The 15,817-nt window shown below is 38.2% G+C and overlaps 1 protein-coding gene across 1 annotated transcript in view; it reads right to left on the bottom strand.

Moving 5' to 3' along the window:
• LOC126109589 (glutamate-gated chloride channel) overlaps nt 1-15,817 on the bottom strand; it is a 519,836-nt gene that overhangs the window by 26,856 nt on the left and 477,163 nt on the right. Inside the window, exon 11 of the mRNA XM_049914624.1 lies at nt 6,318-6,365. Coding sequence (XP_049770581.1) covers nt 6,318-6,365 — 48 coding nt within the window. The remainder of the gene's footprint in view (nt 1-6,317; nt 6,366-15,817) is intronic.

The raw sequence follows: 15,817 nt of genomic DNA, 5'->3' as shown, positions 1-15,817 counted from the left end.
TTATACAAACAAGGGCATCTCAAACTATCGTAGGTCAAATGCAAATACTAAGAAACCTGAACTGGTAGATACTTAAAGAAAGATGCCAACTATCTTGGACACCAAATGATGGCTGTACAGTCAAACCTGTTTACATAAATCAAAATGTGGCCCAAACTGTATTCTTCAGTTTTACAGTGTCTCTCACTTGTTCTGAACATGACTATTCCCTTGCTGAAGTTGACTGTGTTGTGTAGTTTTGCACAATCTATATATTCACTTGATGTTTTTTGTTTGAATCGTTAAGATGCAGTCATTCCCTAAGAACCTACACAAATGACAGTTCATCTGGGCAGATTGAACCTAACAGAACTGGTATGTGGCTGCTAATGTCCGTTTCAACTCAACAGTTGTACTCTATTGGCAAGCAGCCACCTTGAGGGATTTTTTCACCATCACACCCAACAGCATGTTGGTTGCTGAAGCATAGTTTATAGTATTAGTTAAGGTATGGAATACTTGCTGGGTGTACAACCTACACAATAGTCAAGAGTGACACATATATATAGGCCACAAATACTGAGAGGATAATAACTGTGGCATTGCCACTACCTAATGTCAGCTGTGGCATATACATGAAGTTGCTGCAATGTGTTCCAACACCTGACATCATTTAAAATCAGATTTTGAAGAAAATGTGTGTCCTATAAGCAAGGGAGAACAATGTCCAAATCAAACAGTGCAAAATCCAGGAGGGAACAACAACAGCATCAACCCTCCTATGTAAAAGATACATCCATTTCCTCGACCGACTCTCCAGAGTTCCTGTCCCTTTACCACAGACTGCCCTGCTCATCATTATTGATGCCAACCCCCTTTACACTAACATCCCTAATGCTCATGGCCTTTCCACTGTTGAACACTACCTTTCCAGCACCCAATGGATTCCAAACCAACAACCTCCTTCCTAGTTTACATGACCAACTATACCCTCACCCACAATTAATTCTCTTTTTGAGGCATTACTTACAAACAAATCTGGTATATGGCCATAGGCACCTATATGCCACTGTCCAATGCCAACCAATTCATAAGCCATCTAGAGGAATCCTTCCTCAAAACCCAGAATTCTAAACCACCTTATCTTTCCAGTCTCCTGCAACCTCCCAAAGTCTCACCATCCGGCCACAGAGGAGCATTCCCCTCGTAACTCAAGTACTACCCAGGACTGGAGCAACTGAATTACATTCTCCGCCATTCTCGTCATGCCCTGGAGAAATGTCTGCAGTCCACTGAACCTACACGATATACTCGTCCATCGCTACACGACCCCTGTTCCTGACCCCTTACCTCATGGTTCATATCCCTGTAATAGACCTAGATGCAAGACCTGTCCCATACATCCTCCCACCTCCACCTACTCCAGTCCAGTCACAAACCTCACCTATCCCATCAAAGGCAGGGCTACCTGTGAAACCAGTCATGTAATCTACAAGCTAAGCTGCAACCAATTTGCTGCATTCCATGTGGACACGACAACCAACAAGCTGTCTATCCGCATGAATGGCCACCGAGAAACTGTGGCCAAGAAACAAGTGGACCATCCTATTGCTGAAATGGTACACAACGCGACATCCTTCATTTCAATGACTGTTTCACAGCCTGTGCCGTATGGATCTTTCCCACCAACACCAGCTTTTCTGAATTGTGCACGTGGAAACTCTCCCTGCAATATATCCTACGCTCCCATAAGCCTCCTGGCCTCAAAATTTGTTAGTCACTTTTCTCACCCATCCAGTCCCTTCCCTGTTCCCATTCCAGCACTACACAGCCCTCATTCCACCCAGTTGTTTTACTTCTTTCCTTTTCTGCAACCCCTCTACCTTCCTTTTCTGCAACCCCCCTGCCCCCCACTTCCCTGCCATCTATCTAAACTCCCGACTGCACTTAACTGCCCTACCCTCTCTCTACCTCATCCTTGCACACTCCTCAGCAGCACTTCACTGTCCCCAACCCTTACTCTGTTATTCCTTCCCCTCCCATCCCCAGCCTCCTCCTAACCCCCCATCAAGTTGCCACTCCCATCATGCACTGCTGCAGTTGCTCGCAGTGTGGCTTCAGCTGCCAGAGGCCGCAGTCACGTGTGTGTGAGTTGCATTTGTGTGTGTGTTTGTGTGTGTCTCTGTTGTCTATTTTTGACAAAGGTCTTTGATGGCTGAAAGCTTATATTGTGACAGTCTTTTTGTTGTGCCCATCTGCAACTCAGCTTCTCCACTATATGGTGAATAGTAACTTTTCTTCTCATAATATTGTAACAATATGACAAGGTTAGATTGCTACTCACTGCATAGAGGAAGCAGAAAACTGCAGACATGCACAATGAAAAAGACTGCTAAACATTTAAGCTTTTAGACAAAAAATGTGCTTCTTCTGAAATAGAAAACATACACACATATGCACACGCATTTTCTCCAGCCACTGGGGCTCGACTGCAGATCACAACTGATGTGAGCAGCAATCTGCTTTGGTGGATTACGAAGTGGCACAGGGTGGGGAGGAGGAGGGGTGGCGGGGTACTGGTGGGGGAAAATGCTGTGCTGCCTGTGGGAGTGTGGAGGGACGTGGTGAGGGCAGGATAGCACTACTAGGTGCAAAGTCAGGATGCTAAGCTGCAGGGCCAAGGGGGAGGGATGGGGGGGGGGGGGGGGGGTGAAGAGTGACGATAAAAGGAATTACTAATAGCTAAGTAGGTGGGATAGAAGGTGTGTGTAGTACTGGATTGACAGGCAGGTGAAGGACAGGGACTGCAAAGACTGATGCCAAGGAGGACCTCCACGTATCTATGCCCTACCCTGCTTCCGCTTCCACTCCTGCTATACGTGCATCTTCTACCCCACCAACACACTTACTAGTCTTTTCCCGTTCTCTAATTCTCTCTTCTCCCCCCCTCCCCCAACTACAACCTTCCTACTCTCTGCATCTATAAGTCCTATCCTGTCTCCATCACATCCCTGCATGCTCCCACAGACAGCACAGCATCTTCTCCCACCCCTACCCTACTATCACTCCTTCTCTCTGTTTCATGCCTCTTCCTTACCCACACCGTCCACCCCAGCAGATTGCTGTTCATGTCAGTTGTAATCTGCAGTCAAGAACCAGTGGCCAGAGATAGTGACTCTCATGTGAATGTGTGTGTGTGTGTGTGTGTGTGTGTGTGTGTGTGTGTGTGTGTGTGTGTGTGTGTGTGTTTTATATTTTGGGAGAATGACTTTTTTGTCTGAAACCTTAAATGTTATCACCGTGCCTGTCTGCAAATGACCCACTAAATAAAACTGATGATTTTTCCATAAAATTTCAGGCATGCAGCCACATAAATTCAGTGGTTGCATGCCCGAAATTTTATGGAACAGTCTTTATGCCGCGAAAACGTGAAGAAACACTGATGATTGTTTACAAAGCAGAGTACACAGTAAGTGACTGAATATTCATTGACTGATAGAAAGAATGTCAAGTCAGATGGCCAGAAAAATCTAAGGCTCACACTGCTGTGTACTTGATTCCAACTACATTACCATGTAGTGACACCTGAGAAACCCAAGAAAATATGACAAAGTGTCTCCCTACCTCCTTATCTCGTATTATGCTTAGTTTCTTTCTCCTTACTGATTGGTTTTTCCCAGCATCTCACTATTTCCAGGTGCTTCCATCTGCGAGCAGGGATATAATTGCACTCCTACCCTTTCCTCTTCCTGTGTTATATAACTTTCTGCCATCTTGCTAGGCACACTGCAGCATCAGAAATGTGTGAATCTAACCTTGTCGATCTGAAGAAGAATGAGTGTTTAGCAGTTTATCAACAATTTGTCTCCACTTTTCCATGTGTCTAATCTGTCACTCATCACCTTCAGATAGGGATGAGTGGCAGTCTGTCCTCTCATCTATTGTTTACAAGAAAAACCTGAAGTACGAAATATACAGCAATTAATGTTTTCAATTGCTAGCAATAATTATTTCCACTTTTGTTAAATGTCAAAATAGAAAATGTAGCAAGGTAAAATGAATGCAAATCTAAGAAACAATGGCAGTGGCTTGCTAGGAGATAAAGTTTCAAGTGATATAGGTAATCAGCTGTGAGTCAGACTTTCATGATCTCAAATGCTGATTAGTGTGTGACTCTCAGTCCTCAAACATTCACATTTATGCAATAAGTGTCTTTCTGTAACAATGTTTATTTATGTTAATGTGTTACTGTCACAAAAACTTTCAATTTGACAGGTCTCAAGATCATAACCTTGTAACATGTGAGGATGAACAACACAAAACACAACATAATGCTGGTCATTCTGCATGCAGTCCCTTACTAAGTGTTGTAAATGGAAGCAATTTACAAAGATTATAGTGACAATTCTGTCTTTTGAACTACTTAGAACCTATGCTTTTCCTTTTCTTTACACGCCCTCCCTCCCCCAACCCACTATTTTAACATTTTATTGGTAAGTTACATATTCCAAATATTCTTCTACTATTTTTTTTATGGCTTCTCGGTTTTGCAACAGCCTTATTCACATTTTTGAAACCTTTTTTGTGAAGAGCTATAATTGTGTGTGTAATGGGATATATTTGGTCAATATCAGAACATTCAGACTTAATCCAGCTATTTACCTGCCTAATTCACTTGATAATTTTATGTTTTACAGTACACATTACATTCTTTATATCTGATACCTACACTACAGTAGAACTAGTTTTGATATTTCAACACCTGAAAGCAATCATAAAGTAAATAAGTGCTAATTGGAGACTAACAAATGAAATTTAAATTACAAATTGAAGAGAAAGCCTTTTTGTCTTATTAAATATTCCCACATATTCTGCATGAACTAATCTCTTGTCTATAGGCTCCTAGACCTACACAAGCACCAACTATATAGCGGATCAGCCTAAAACAAATGCACTAATGAAAAAGCAAAGGCTATAAATTCAAAACATGATTACTTGTGATTTCTGGAACACTTTACTTCTGTTCTGCTCCAAAAAGAAAGTACATAGCACACAGACACATAGGTGTTTCAAAATATGAAATGGATAGATGATTATATAAATATGACAGAGTATGCCTATAAAGATCACTGTTTACAGGAGATGTGGAAGCTCAGTATTGATGCACATTATAGTTACAAGAACTGTTCATCTAAGATGGTGTCAAAAACAGGTCTTTAATACATTTATAAGAAAAAGGTGGAATTCACAGAAAATCATTTCAAATAATACATTAACATATTATACACATGAATTTACAAATTATATAAATGTCTGAAAAATATATTTCACTGTAAATTTTTATCTGACTATAGCTACTTCTAATTCTGTTAAAATCAGAAAAGAAAATAATTATGTATATACAGCAGCCGTAGCTTAGACATAAAGTATAAGTATTTAATTTCTTAATAAAAAGAAAATAGTGTGAAAAGTGTGTTTGGTTTGTTTCTGGCAACTATGTTTAGAAACTTCACCATTGTGATTTTTCCCTGTACCACTTCCCCCTTTTCATTGAAATTATTATCAGTGCATAAAAAATAATTCTTTAATGGAATTTCAAAGTATTTTCACACATTTATTCAGCCAAACACTATATTTAAGGCATGGACAGATGAGAAGGAAGAGAGCAGTTTTTCAATCTATCAACACTGAGTAACTTACTTCTGGAAATAATATATACAACATGCCATATTTGAGTTTGTTTTCAGATTCCAGTTTCAATGATTTTGTTCTAATTTTAATTTGGATTATAAACCAGTTCTTCTGTACCAAGTATAAGTTAGTAAACAGGCATAAGTGAAAGTACTGGATATGAAATGAAACACGAACCACTCCAATCAGCAATAATATTAATTTGAAATTAGTGTCATCAGGCTGGGCTAAGAGAATCAAATTTTCCTTACAAGCATTAAATAAGGTTTGTTATTTGCATTATGAATCTCATAAAGAGCAACTCAAGGTCAGATAATAAGCTTTTACTTACTACCACACTCCCCAGATTTTCCATGCAAACATGAACCCAGCTACAATAAAATAATTTGCACTATATTTTAAGACATGAAGCACAAATGCAAAATGTACTTCAAAATTTGTTATCCATGTCATAGCAAATGATTCTCTCATCCACAGAAATCTATTTACAAACTTTTATAGAGCTGCTGTCTACATGAAACTTTTTGAAATCCTTGTTCAGCTAAACTAATTATGCTCCCTTCTTTGCTGAGATATTTAAAAGTAATCTAACTGTGACTGATATTATGAGATCATTATTATATATAATAACATATAATAATTAATACCAATAATAAAAGAAGTTCTCTCTCTGAATCTGATTCTCTGTGGCATACCTGTGGTAGAACAATAAAACAAAGAATCAGATCAACCAGACAACTTGAAAATAAAGTTGCTTTCCTATGTAAAGTAAGTCTCACAAAGAAGTGTACAACTGAGTAAATATATACACATATGAAAATTTATATTTTTGTTAATAATGCTATATTTGTTATGACGAATTATGCAAAATGGCATTGAAAGAAAAAGTTTGAGGTAATTAAGTAGCAACAGAAAAGATATGAATGAAACTATGGCAGAACTACCAGTTCATTATAAATTGTTTCATGGCAGTGAAGAAGAAACCAAACTGTTTTTAACAAAAATATATACAACTGTCAGTTTTATGAATAATTAAAAGAGAGATATAGTTTGAGCTGTCTGAAGTCATATGAAAAAGAAAACCATCCATGAGGAAGGGCATTTAGAATTTCAAATGAATTGTACAGTACTTTATAAAAGTTTCATATAGTGTGATTTTATACAGGGTTCATCGTTTTCAAGGCGCACGCAATTACATCTCACAAAGTTTATTTTAAGAATGCACTCATATGTCACATTAGGATCACCAATTATGTGTAGAATCACAAATGTGCTCCTACGCATGCATTATTTGGAAATATATTAAATTTTTATGTTGTCTCCTTACAGATAGGTGTAGATACATATGAAATATATTTGGGTACAGGTGATATTTAGAAATAAAGAATGTCATATTTTCATGTAAAACCTCATTTTTCCTTATCAGTGAAAACTCAGAACACTGTCAAAGACCAAGATGAAATGAGGTGACAACTCAAAATATTCTATGAATACAATGAATATCATATTGTAATAATACATGGTTATGTATTAAAAGTTACTGTAGGGCTATGTGTGTTGCAAAGCTTTCCATACAATGAATTAATGCTGAACTATTTATTACTCAGACTATGTGTTTCTTCTTATTATTTATTGTAGGGTGCTGCATTTAAGGAAATCTTATTGTAGCTTGTTATGCCACAGAGCTAATACAAAGATCTCAGAACCATGAAATTATTCAGTTGATTTTCCCTGTTACTTACATCCAAGTAGCTGGTGAAACATTATTAATGGACATTTCTTTGACCTAGATTTCAGGTTATTATCTCACTATATACCATTAATCTAGGTCTAAAAAATGGGCAATTAGTAAAACAAGTGGTGCGTGAGTGTTTCTTTCTTATATAGAATGGTTTCTCAACTGGATTTATTTTATTTGAACTCTGTCTCACAATTTAACATGCTATAAAATGATTTTTTATTCAGATTCTTCATCTAATAAATGCTTCTTGTACTCACACACGTATGATTTTCATACCTTCAGAATTATATGCAATTTTTCATAGAATCAGTTAGTTAAGGATTGGAGTGTAACATTTCAATGTCAATGGAATACCTAAAGATGAAGTACATACTCAGATTTGACAAAATCCAAGGAAAAAAATTAAAAAGGAACATAACCGTTTATATTACGTGTCCATAATTTTATGATGGGAACACATGGCCTGTAACTCCAAGTACAACTGCATGAATTCGAAATATAATTCTCTATGTGTACCATTCGTGTAGTGTAAATGTAGACACTGAATTCATCAACAGAGACATTATTTTTCCGAGCATTGGTCCATGATGTACAACTTACTGTTCTTGCCACTGTACTGAAATAACAAGAGCCGTAAATTCCACTTTAATGTACCCTATAAATAACATTTGTCAATGGTTGCTCAGATGAAATTTATTACTGAGATCTTAGACAGCGTGGTCACATTAATATGATTCCAATTTTAGCTAAATGCAGAGAACAGGTTGGTAGTCATTTAGATACTAAGACCAGCAAAGATTTACTGCTTATTGTGAAAGAAATGCTACATCACAAACACCAGAGGATACCACAGTAGAAGAATTAAGAAATTAAAAATACAGAGTATATTAAAAAAGTAGTACTACTTAAAGCAAGTGAGAAATGTCAACTCCAGGGAATGTTTCTTCACTTTCTGGAAATGCATGGAAATGGGACACAACAGTGTATGTCCTTTTATATATGATTCTGAAGATGCACTATTACATAAAATCAAAATGACTCATTATATTGGAATGAAGAATATTATTACCTTACTGAAGCTGGGACAATTGTTAAAAAGCCCACTGTGTCCTAGGTAAATGACATTGCTTTCAGAAATTTTCAGACACTACTTGCTCCTTCTCATAGAATAGCAACCAATATACCCTGCAAATATGGTGAAGATGCATTTGCAAGATTCAAGACTGATTACAAAAGAACAGTTGCAACTAGACAGCTCCAAAGCCGACAATATGCTGTTCTGCAGGGCCCGAGCACTTTGACATAGGCTAAAACAGCGTAACAAGTCAAAAGGTCAAGATACTCCTGAAGGTACCTATGTTTGCTGTTCCTGGCTTCATAGTGAAATGGAAACATGAAGGGATGCCTAAAGCCAAGATGTAACCTAAAAGGTCACACATACTTATCTATGAAGATCATAAGCAGCTGTAAAAGGTGAGCTAACCAATCAGGAAAAACCATCTGCCACTTAAATAAATGTGTCTACACCAAATCCCAATTAATTCATAGCAATGACAGTCTGGAGTTAGTCACATAAAATTGGTTGATATGGACAAGTTGCTAACTGCTAGTCAAACATTATGCGGATGGTTTCCAGGTGTTCTATGATCAAATAAGTTTTGTCACAACATTGTGAGACAATAGAAAGACTCAGAAAGAAAACTGTTCACTTGGAAAAATCCTGTTAAGTGTTGTCTAATTGCCCCTGTATCACCTATAGTGAAATTTTGGGTTGGAAGCTTACAGTGTGCTTCTGTTTGTAACAGACACTGCTTCAGGCCCTTTTATGTGACAGTGTCACAAAAGAGAAACTAAGTACAACTACTCCCTATTTACTGTCTACAGTCTAAGAGAACTGTGGGAACCCCTATATGGGCATAGGATAAATGCATTCAGGGGGACTAGAAAACTTAATACTGCAGCAATGACAAGAATTATAACATCGAATGCATTCTGGGGACTAGAAAACTTAATACTGCAGCAATGACAAGGTCAATAACATCAAAAGTTAAAGATAATCAAACCAATCTGGATCGATAGAGTGAAGAAACAAACTTTCCAATGCTAAAGACTGAAAAGAGACTGAATAAAGTAGTTATTGTTCACTAAAAAGTGTGTTCGACCATCATTAGTTCTGATCCACTAATACATCAGAAACTACAATATTAACACACAGTTAATATAGGTGGGCTTACATTTGGAATCCAAAATAGCCTAAAGCTTCATGAAGACTGATATAAAGGGTGGTCCATTGATTGTGATCGCACCAAATATCTCACAAAATAAGAGTCAAAAGAAAAAACTACAAAGAACAAAACTTGTCTAGCTTGAAGGGGGAAACCAGATGGCGCTATGGTTGGCCTGCTAGATGGTACTGCCATAGGTCAAACGGATATCAACTGTGTTTTGTTAAACAGGAACTCCCATTTTTTATTACATATTCATGTAGTACATAAAGAAATATGAATGTTTTAGTTGGACCAATTTTTCGCTTTGTGGTATGTGGCACTGTAATAGTCACAAACATATAGCTCACAATTTTAGATGAACTGTTGGTAACAGGTAGGTTTTTTAAATTAAAATACAGAATGTAGGTACATTTGAACATTTTATTTCAGTTGTTCCAATGCGATACATGTACCTTTGTGAACTTTTCATGTCTGAGAATGCATGCTGTTACAGCATGATTACCTGTAAATACCAAAGTTAATGGAATAAATGCTCAAAATGATGTTCGTCAACCTCAATGCATTTGGCAATACATCTAACGACATCCTCTCAACAGTGAGTAGTTCGCCTTCCGTAATGTTCGCACATGCATTGACAATGCGCTGATGCATGTTGTCAGGTACTGTCGGTGGATCATGACAGCAAATATCCTTCAACTTTCCCCACAGAAAGAAATCCGGGGATGTCAGATCCAGTGACCGTGCTTCGACGACCAATTCACCTGTTATGAAATAAGCTATTCAATACCGCTTCAACCACACACGAGCTATGTGCTAGACATACATCATGTTGGAAGTACATCACCATTTTGTCATGCAGTGAAACATCTTGTAGTAACATCGGTAGAACATTACATAGGAAATCAGCATACATTGCACCAATTAGATTGCCATCAATAAAATGGGGGCCAATTATCCTTCCTCCCATAATGCCACACCATACATTAACCTGCCAAGGTCGCTGATGTTCCACTTGTCGCAGCCATCGTGGATTTTCCGTTGCCCAATAGTGCATATTATACCGGTTTACGTTACCACTGTTGATGAATGACGCTTTGTCGCTAAATAGAACATGTATTTGTCTGCTACTGATGTGCGGATTAGTTGTGACAGCAGCTAAAACACCTACTTGGGTATCATCATTTGTTGCGGGTCATGGTTGACATTTCACATGTGGCTGAACAGTTCCTGTTTCCTTAAATAACATAAATATCCGGCGAACAGTCTGGACACTTGGATGATGTCATCCAGGATACAGAGCAGCGTACATAGCACACACCCGTTGGGCATTTTGATCACAACAGCCATACATCAACATGATATCGACCTTTTCTACAATTGGTAAATGGTCCAGTTTAACACGGGTAATGTATCATGAAGAAAATACTGTCTGCACAGGCAGAATGTTATGTGATACCATGTACTTATAAGTTTGTGACTATTACAGCACCATCTATCACAAACTGAAAAAAGTGGTCCAACTAAAACATTCATATTTCTTTATGTACTACACAAATATGTAATAAAAAATGGGGGTTCCTGTTAAAAAAAAAACGCAGCTGTATCCATTTGACCTATGGCAGTGCCATCTAGCAGGCCAACCATTGTGCCATCTGGTTTCCCCCTTCAAGCTAGATGAGTTTCATTCTTTGTAGTTTTTTCGTTTGATGCTTATATCGTGAGATATTTGGCCCTGTGACTATCAATGGACCACCCTGTATACAAATTCTGTATGAAAGATAATGGTATTTTATGACAATTGGCACAATGAAAAGGTTCAATTTCTCAAGAAACGTTGGAGAACTGTAATGTGCCCTTAATTATTCTTTCAGATTTTCAAATCTGGTGATTATTGGGAACATTTCTGCCCATGTGATAAGAAGCATTTTTACTTTGGAAGACGCAATAATCTGTTGTGTACAATGTGCACCATTCAATCAGTAGGCTCACCAATAATGGTTTTGTAGACTGTTCCAAATAATCAGCCTTCCTCTGTGTTTATAGGGCTCAATAGATACCATGATGTGAGTTCCCAAACCATTTCATTTCTTCTGTATGCCTCTCAGTTAGAAAAAGCCAGTTTAGATTCTAAGCTTGTCATGGTGCTCCCTATACACAAACAACTCTTGTAGGGTGAAACTGTGGAAAACAGCACAATGTGTTACAAGTTCCCAGTTGTTCGCAGTCCAGCTGAAGCCCCTTTTTCTTGTTTCACCTGGTATATAGCTCTACCCCTGCAGTGTTGTTAATGTACGTCTCATTGCCTTTGTTAGCTATGTGTTCATGCATATTAAGAGTAGCCATTTCTGTGGCAGTGGTCCTGTTGTATGAGGTTCCAATCCTCTTTAATGTGATCCTGTCTATTGATTTAGTTTAGTTTTCCTTCAACTCTCAACTTAAGGCTTAATCTGTGAGTGATGTTTACGTTTACTACTGTTTGACAGATGGAGTATTACTGCAAACTGTGTATGCAAATCTGCAATTTCAAAATTGTTGTCACAAATGTAACTGCAATTTGATCCCATCAGAAGTCAAAGGGCTGATTGTATAAAAGTTGCTGACTGGAGAAAAAATTTGATCTTAGCTCAGAAAATGAACACAGTTCAAGAACTTGCTATATTATGTAAAATTTGCTACGTTATATAACATTAATACTAAACTTGATCAACTGAACGAGGTTCACTGTTGATCTAAATCAGCACGAGACACGCTTGGCCAAACCACTAAATCAGTTGCCTACTCGATTATGGGGTTTTGACTGTAGATTAATCACATATCATACATACACAGGATTTGACACTGAATGTTTCATGATCTGTGCAGAACACAGAAAGTTACCCACCACAATGGTCAAGTATACTAGGAAACCAATAAGCAGCATAATTAGTTGGTATAGTTTCACAATACAGTGTTGCCATAGGTGGTATGTCTTCAAAACGTAGTGTTGCCATAATTATCTTATATCTGGCATTGTAGAGAACACAGGAGGTGGATGAATATATGGAAACACTATGAGAAATGCATGTTTGAACATGAATGCAGATGCTCTACAAGTCTGGTGTGTGCACTGTTGTATTTGACGACGAGTGGCACCTGCGCAATGTTTTCAATACACTGCAAGTGCCAGTCATGGTAAGAACAGTATTCCATTTAGAAGAAAGGGCATTATGGCAGAACTAAGTGAATCGGAATGTGGGCAAACTGTTGGTTCCCATATGGTGGATGTTTCCATGAGGGAGGTAGCTGAAAGGGGAGGTCACAATATGGATCAAAGTGTGTGTTGAGTGATCATGCCAGACAGTCACTGAAGAGGATTGCAACAAAAAATAAGAGGATGATAGTTGTAAAAGTCATTGCAGAATTCAAACTTGCACTTAATCCTTTCAGCACCAAAACAACATGAAGGGAGTTTCATAAGCAGGGAACTGCAGGGTGAACTTGAATTCCAAAACCACATATTAGTGATGCAAATGCCCATAACAAGAAAATGTGATTCTGAAACCATAAAACCCTGATTAGAGAGAAATGGAAGGAAGTCATTTGGATGGATGAGTCTTGTCTCACACTGTTTCCAACTGCTGAGCCAGCTTACGTCCCTAGAGTGAAATGTGGGAGTGGTTCAGTTACAATTTGGGAAGTCATATCATGGTATTCTGTTGGCCCCACAGTTACTCTGCAAGGTTGCATTAGGGTTAAGGATTGTGTGACGTATTTGGCTGATCAGGTCCTTCCCATGGTACAATTTTTGTTACCTAATGGTGATGATTCTGTGTTCAAAGATGACATGTCTCCTGTTCACACAGCTTGCATCATTTAGGACTAGTTATGTGAGTACGAGGACAAACTGTCACATCTTTCCAGGACACCGTAGTCATTGTATCTTAATATTATTGAGCCTTTGTGGTCTACTATGAAAAGGAGGATGCACGATCGCTATCCAGTTCATCGTAATTATCAGAATTTGCCACTATTTCACAGAAGGAATGGTATAAGATTCCCCTGAAAAACACACAGGGCCTTTATTTAATGGTACCGAGATGACTGGAAGCTGTTTTGAATGCCAGCTGGTTTCCCACTCCATATTAGGAGTGGTAACATAATGTGCTTTTGTCATGTCCATATTTTTGTCTGACCCCTGTACATAATTTGAATAATGTGCAGCAACATGGTATAGCTATTAAGTGGCATAACCAATCTGACTGTACACATCAACAGTAGATGAGTGTGGCATCACATCAGGCTTTCAGACGTTTGTTGAGCATGATGTATGTATTATAGAGAGCTCCCCATAGATTTAGGTAGCTTTATGTTTGGACAAAAGTTTCAATAGTTTATAGATTTTAGAGCTGAAACTACTGGTGACAGGAACTGCACTGTCTGCTTAGGGAGCCCAGTCCACCATCACAGTGGTGGACTGGGCTTGGTCCTTTCTGCGATGGTATATCCTTGACTTTCTCAGCCATTTGAAGAAGATTACATGCCCAGATATATGGAGATCTACAGTTTGACGTGGTGTCCAATCAACAAATTAATAATATATATTAGACCCCCAATGACATTATAATTTTTTTTAAAAGTTTCTTGTATTGACTTGCAATTGGACCGCAGACCTTCTGGATCACAGACCAACATGTAACCAATGAGGCAACAACAGACATTTTCATTTACCTATTGAAAAATAGATATGTCTGTAGTATTTAAACCAAGAAAAGAGAACCACTTGTATGAATATCAAGAGCTCAGATGGAAACCTAGTTCTAAGCAAAGAAGGGAAAGCAGAAAGGTGGTAGGAGTATATAGAGGGTCTATACAAGGGCGATGTACTTGAAGACAATATTATGGAAATGGAAGAGAATATAGATGAAGATGAAATGGGAGATACAATACTGTGTGAAGAGTTTGACACAGCACTGAAAGACCTGAGTCGAAACAAGGCCCTGGGAGTAGACAGTTCTGACAAAATGCTACCATCTGGTGAGCAAGATATATGAGACTGACGAAATACCCTCAGACTTCAAGAAGAATATAATAATTCCAATCCCGAAGAAAGCAGGTGTTGACAGTTGTGAAAATTACCAAACTATCAGTTTAATAAGTCACAGCTGCAAAATACTAACACGAATTCTTTACAGACGAATGGAAAAACTGGTAGAAGTTGACCTTGGGGAAGATCAGTTTGGATTCCGTATAAATATTGGAACACGTGAGGCAATACTGACCTTACAACTTATCTTAGAAGAAAATATTAAGGAAAGGCAAACCTACGTTTCTAGCATTTGTAGACTTAGAGAAAGCTTTTGACAGTGTTGACTGGAATACTCTCTTTCAAATTCTAAAGGTGGCAGGGTTAAAATACAGGGAGCAAAAGGCTATTTACAATTTGTACAGAAACCAGATAGCAGTTATAAGAGTCGAGGGGCACGAAAGGGAAGCAGCGGTTGGGAAGGGAGTGAGACAGGGTTGTAGCCTCTCCCCGATGTTATTCAATCTGTATATTGAACAAGCAGTAAAGGAAACAAAAGAAAAATTCGGAGTAGGTATTAAAATCCATGGAGAAGAAATAAAAACTTTGAGGTTTGCTGATGACACTGTAATTCTGTCAGAGACAGCAAAGGACTTGGAAGAGCAGTTGAACGGACTGGACAATGTCTTGAAAGGAGCATATAAGATGAACATCAACAAAAGCAAAACGAAGATAATGGAATGTAGTCGAATTAAGTTGGGTGATGCTGAGGGAATTAGATTAGGAAATGAGACACTTAAAGTAGTAAAGGAGTTTTACAATTTGCGGAGCAAAATAACTGATGATGGTCAAAGTAGAGAAGATATAAAATGTAGACTGGCAATGGCAAGGAAAGCGTTTCTGAAGAAGAGAAATTTGTTAACATCGAGTATAGATTTAAGTGTCAGGAAGTCGTTTCTGAAAGTATGTATGTATGGAAGTGAAACATGGACGATAAATAGTTTGGACAAGAAGAGAATAGAAGCTTTTGAAATGTGGTGCTACAGAAGAATGCTGAGGATTAGCTGGGTAGATCACATAATTAATGAGGAGGTATTGAATAGAATGGGGAGAAGAGGAGTTTGTGGCACAACTTGACAAGAAGAAGGGACCGGTTGGTAGGACATGTTCTGAGGC

Source organism: Schistocerca cancellata, chromosome 12 (genome assembly GCF_023864275.1).
Source record: "Schistocerca cancellata isolate TAMUIC-IGC-003103 chromosome 12, iqSchCanc2.1, whole genome shotgun sequence".
Classification (NCBI taxonomy): Eukaryota; Metazoa; Arthropoda; class Insecta; order Orthoptera; family Acrididae; genus Schistocerca; species Schistocerca cancellata.
This window is presented reverse-complemented; position numbering and strand designations above follow the sequence as displayed.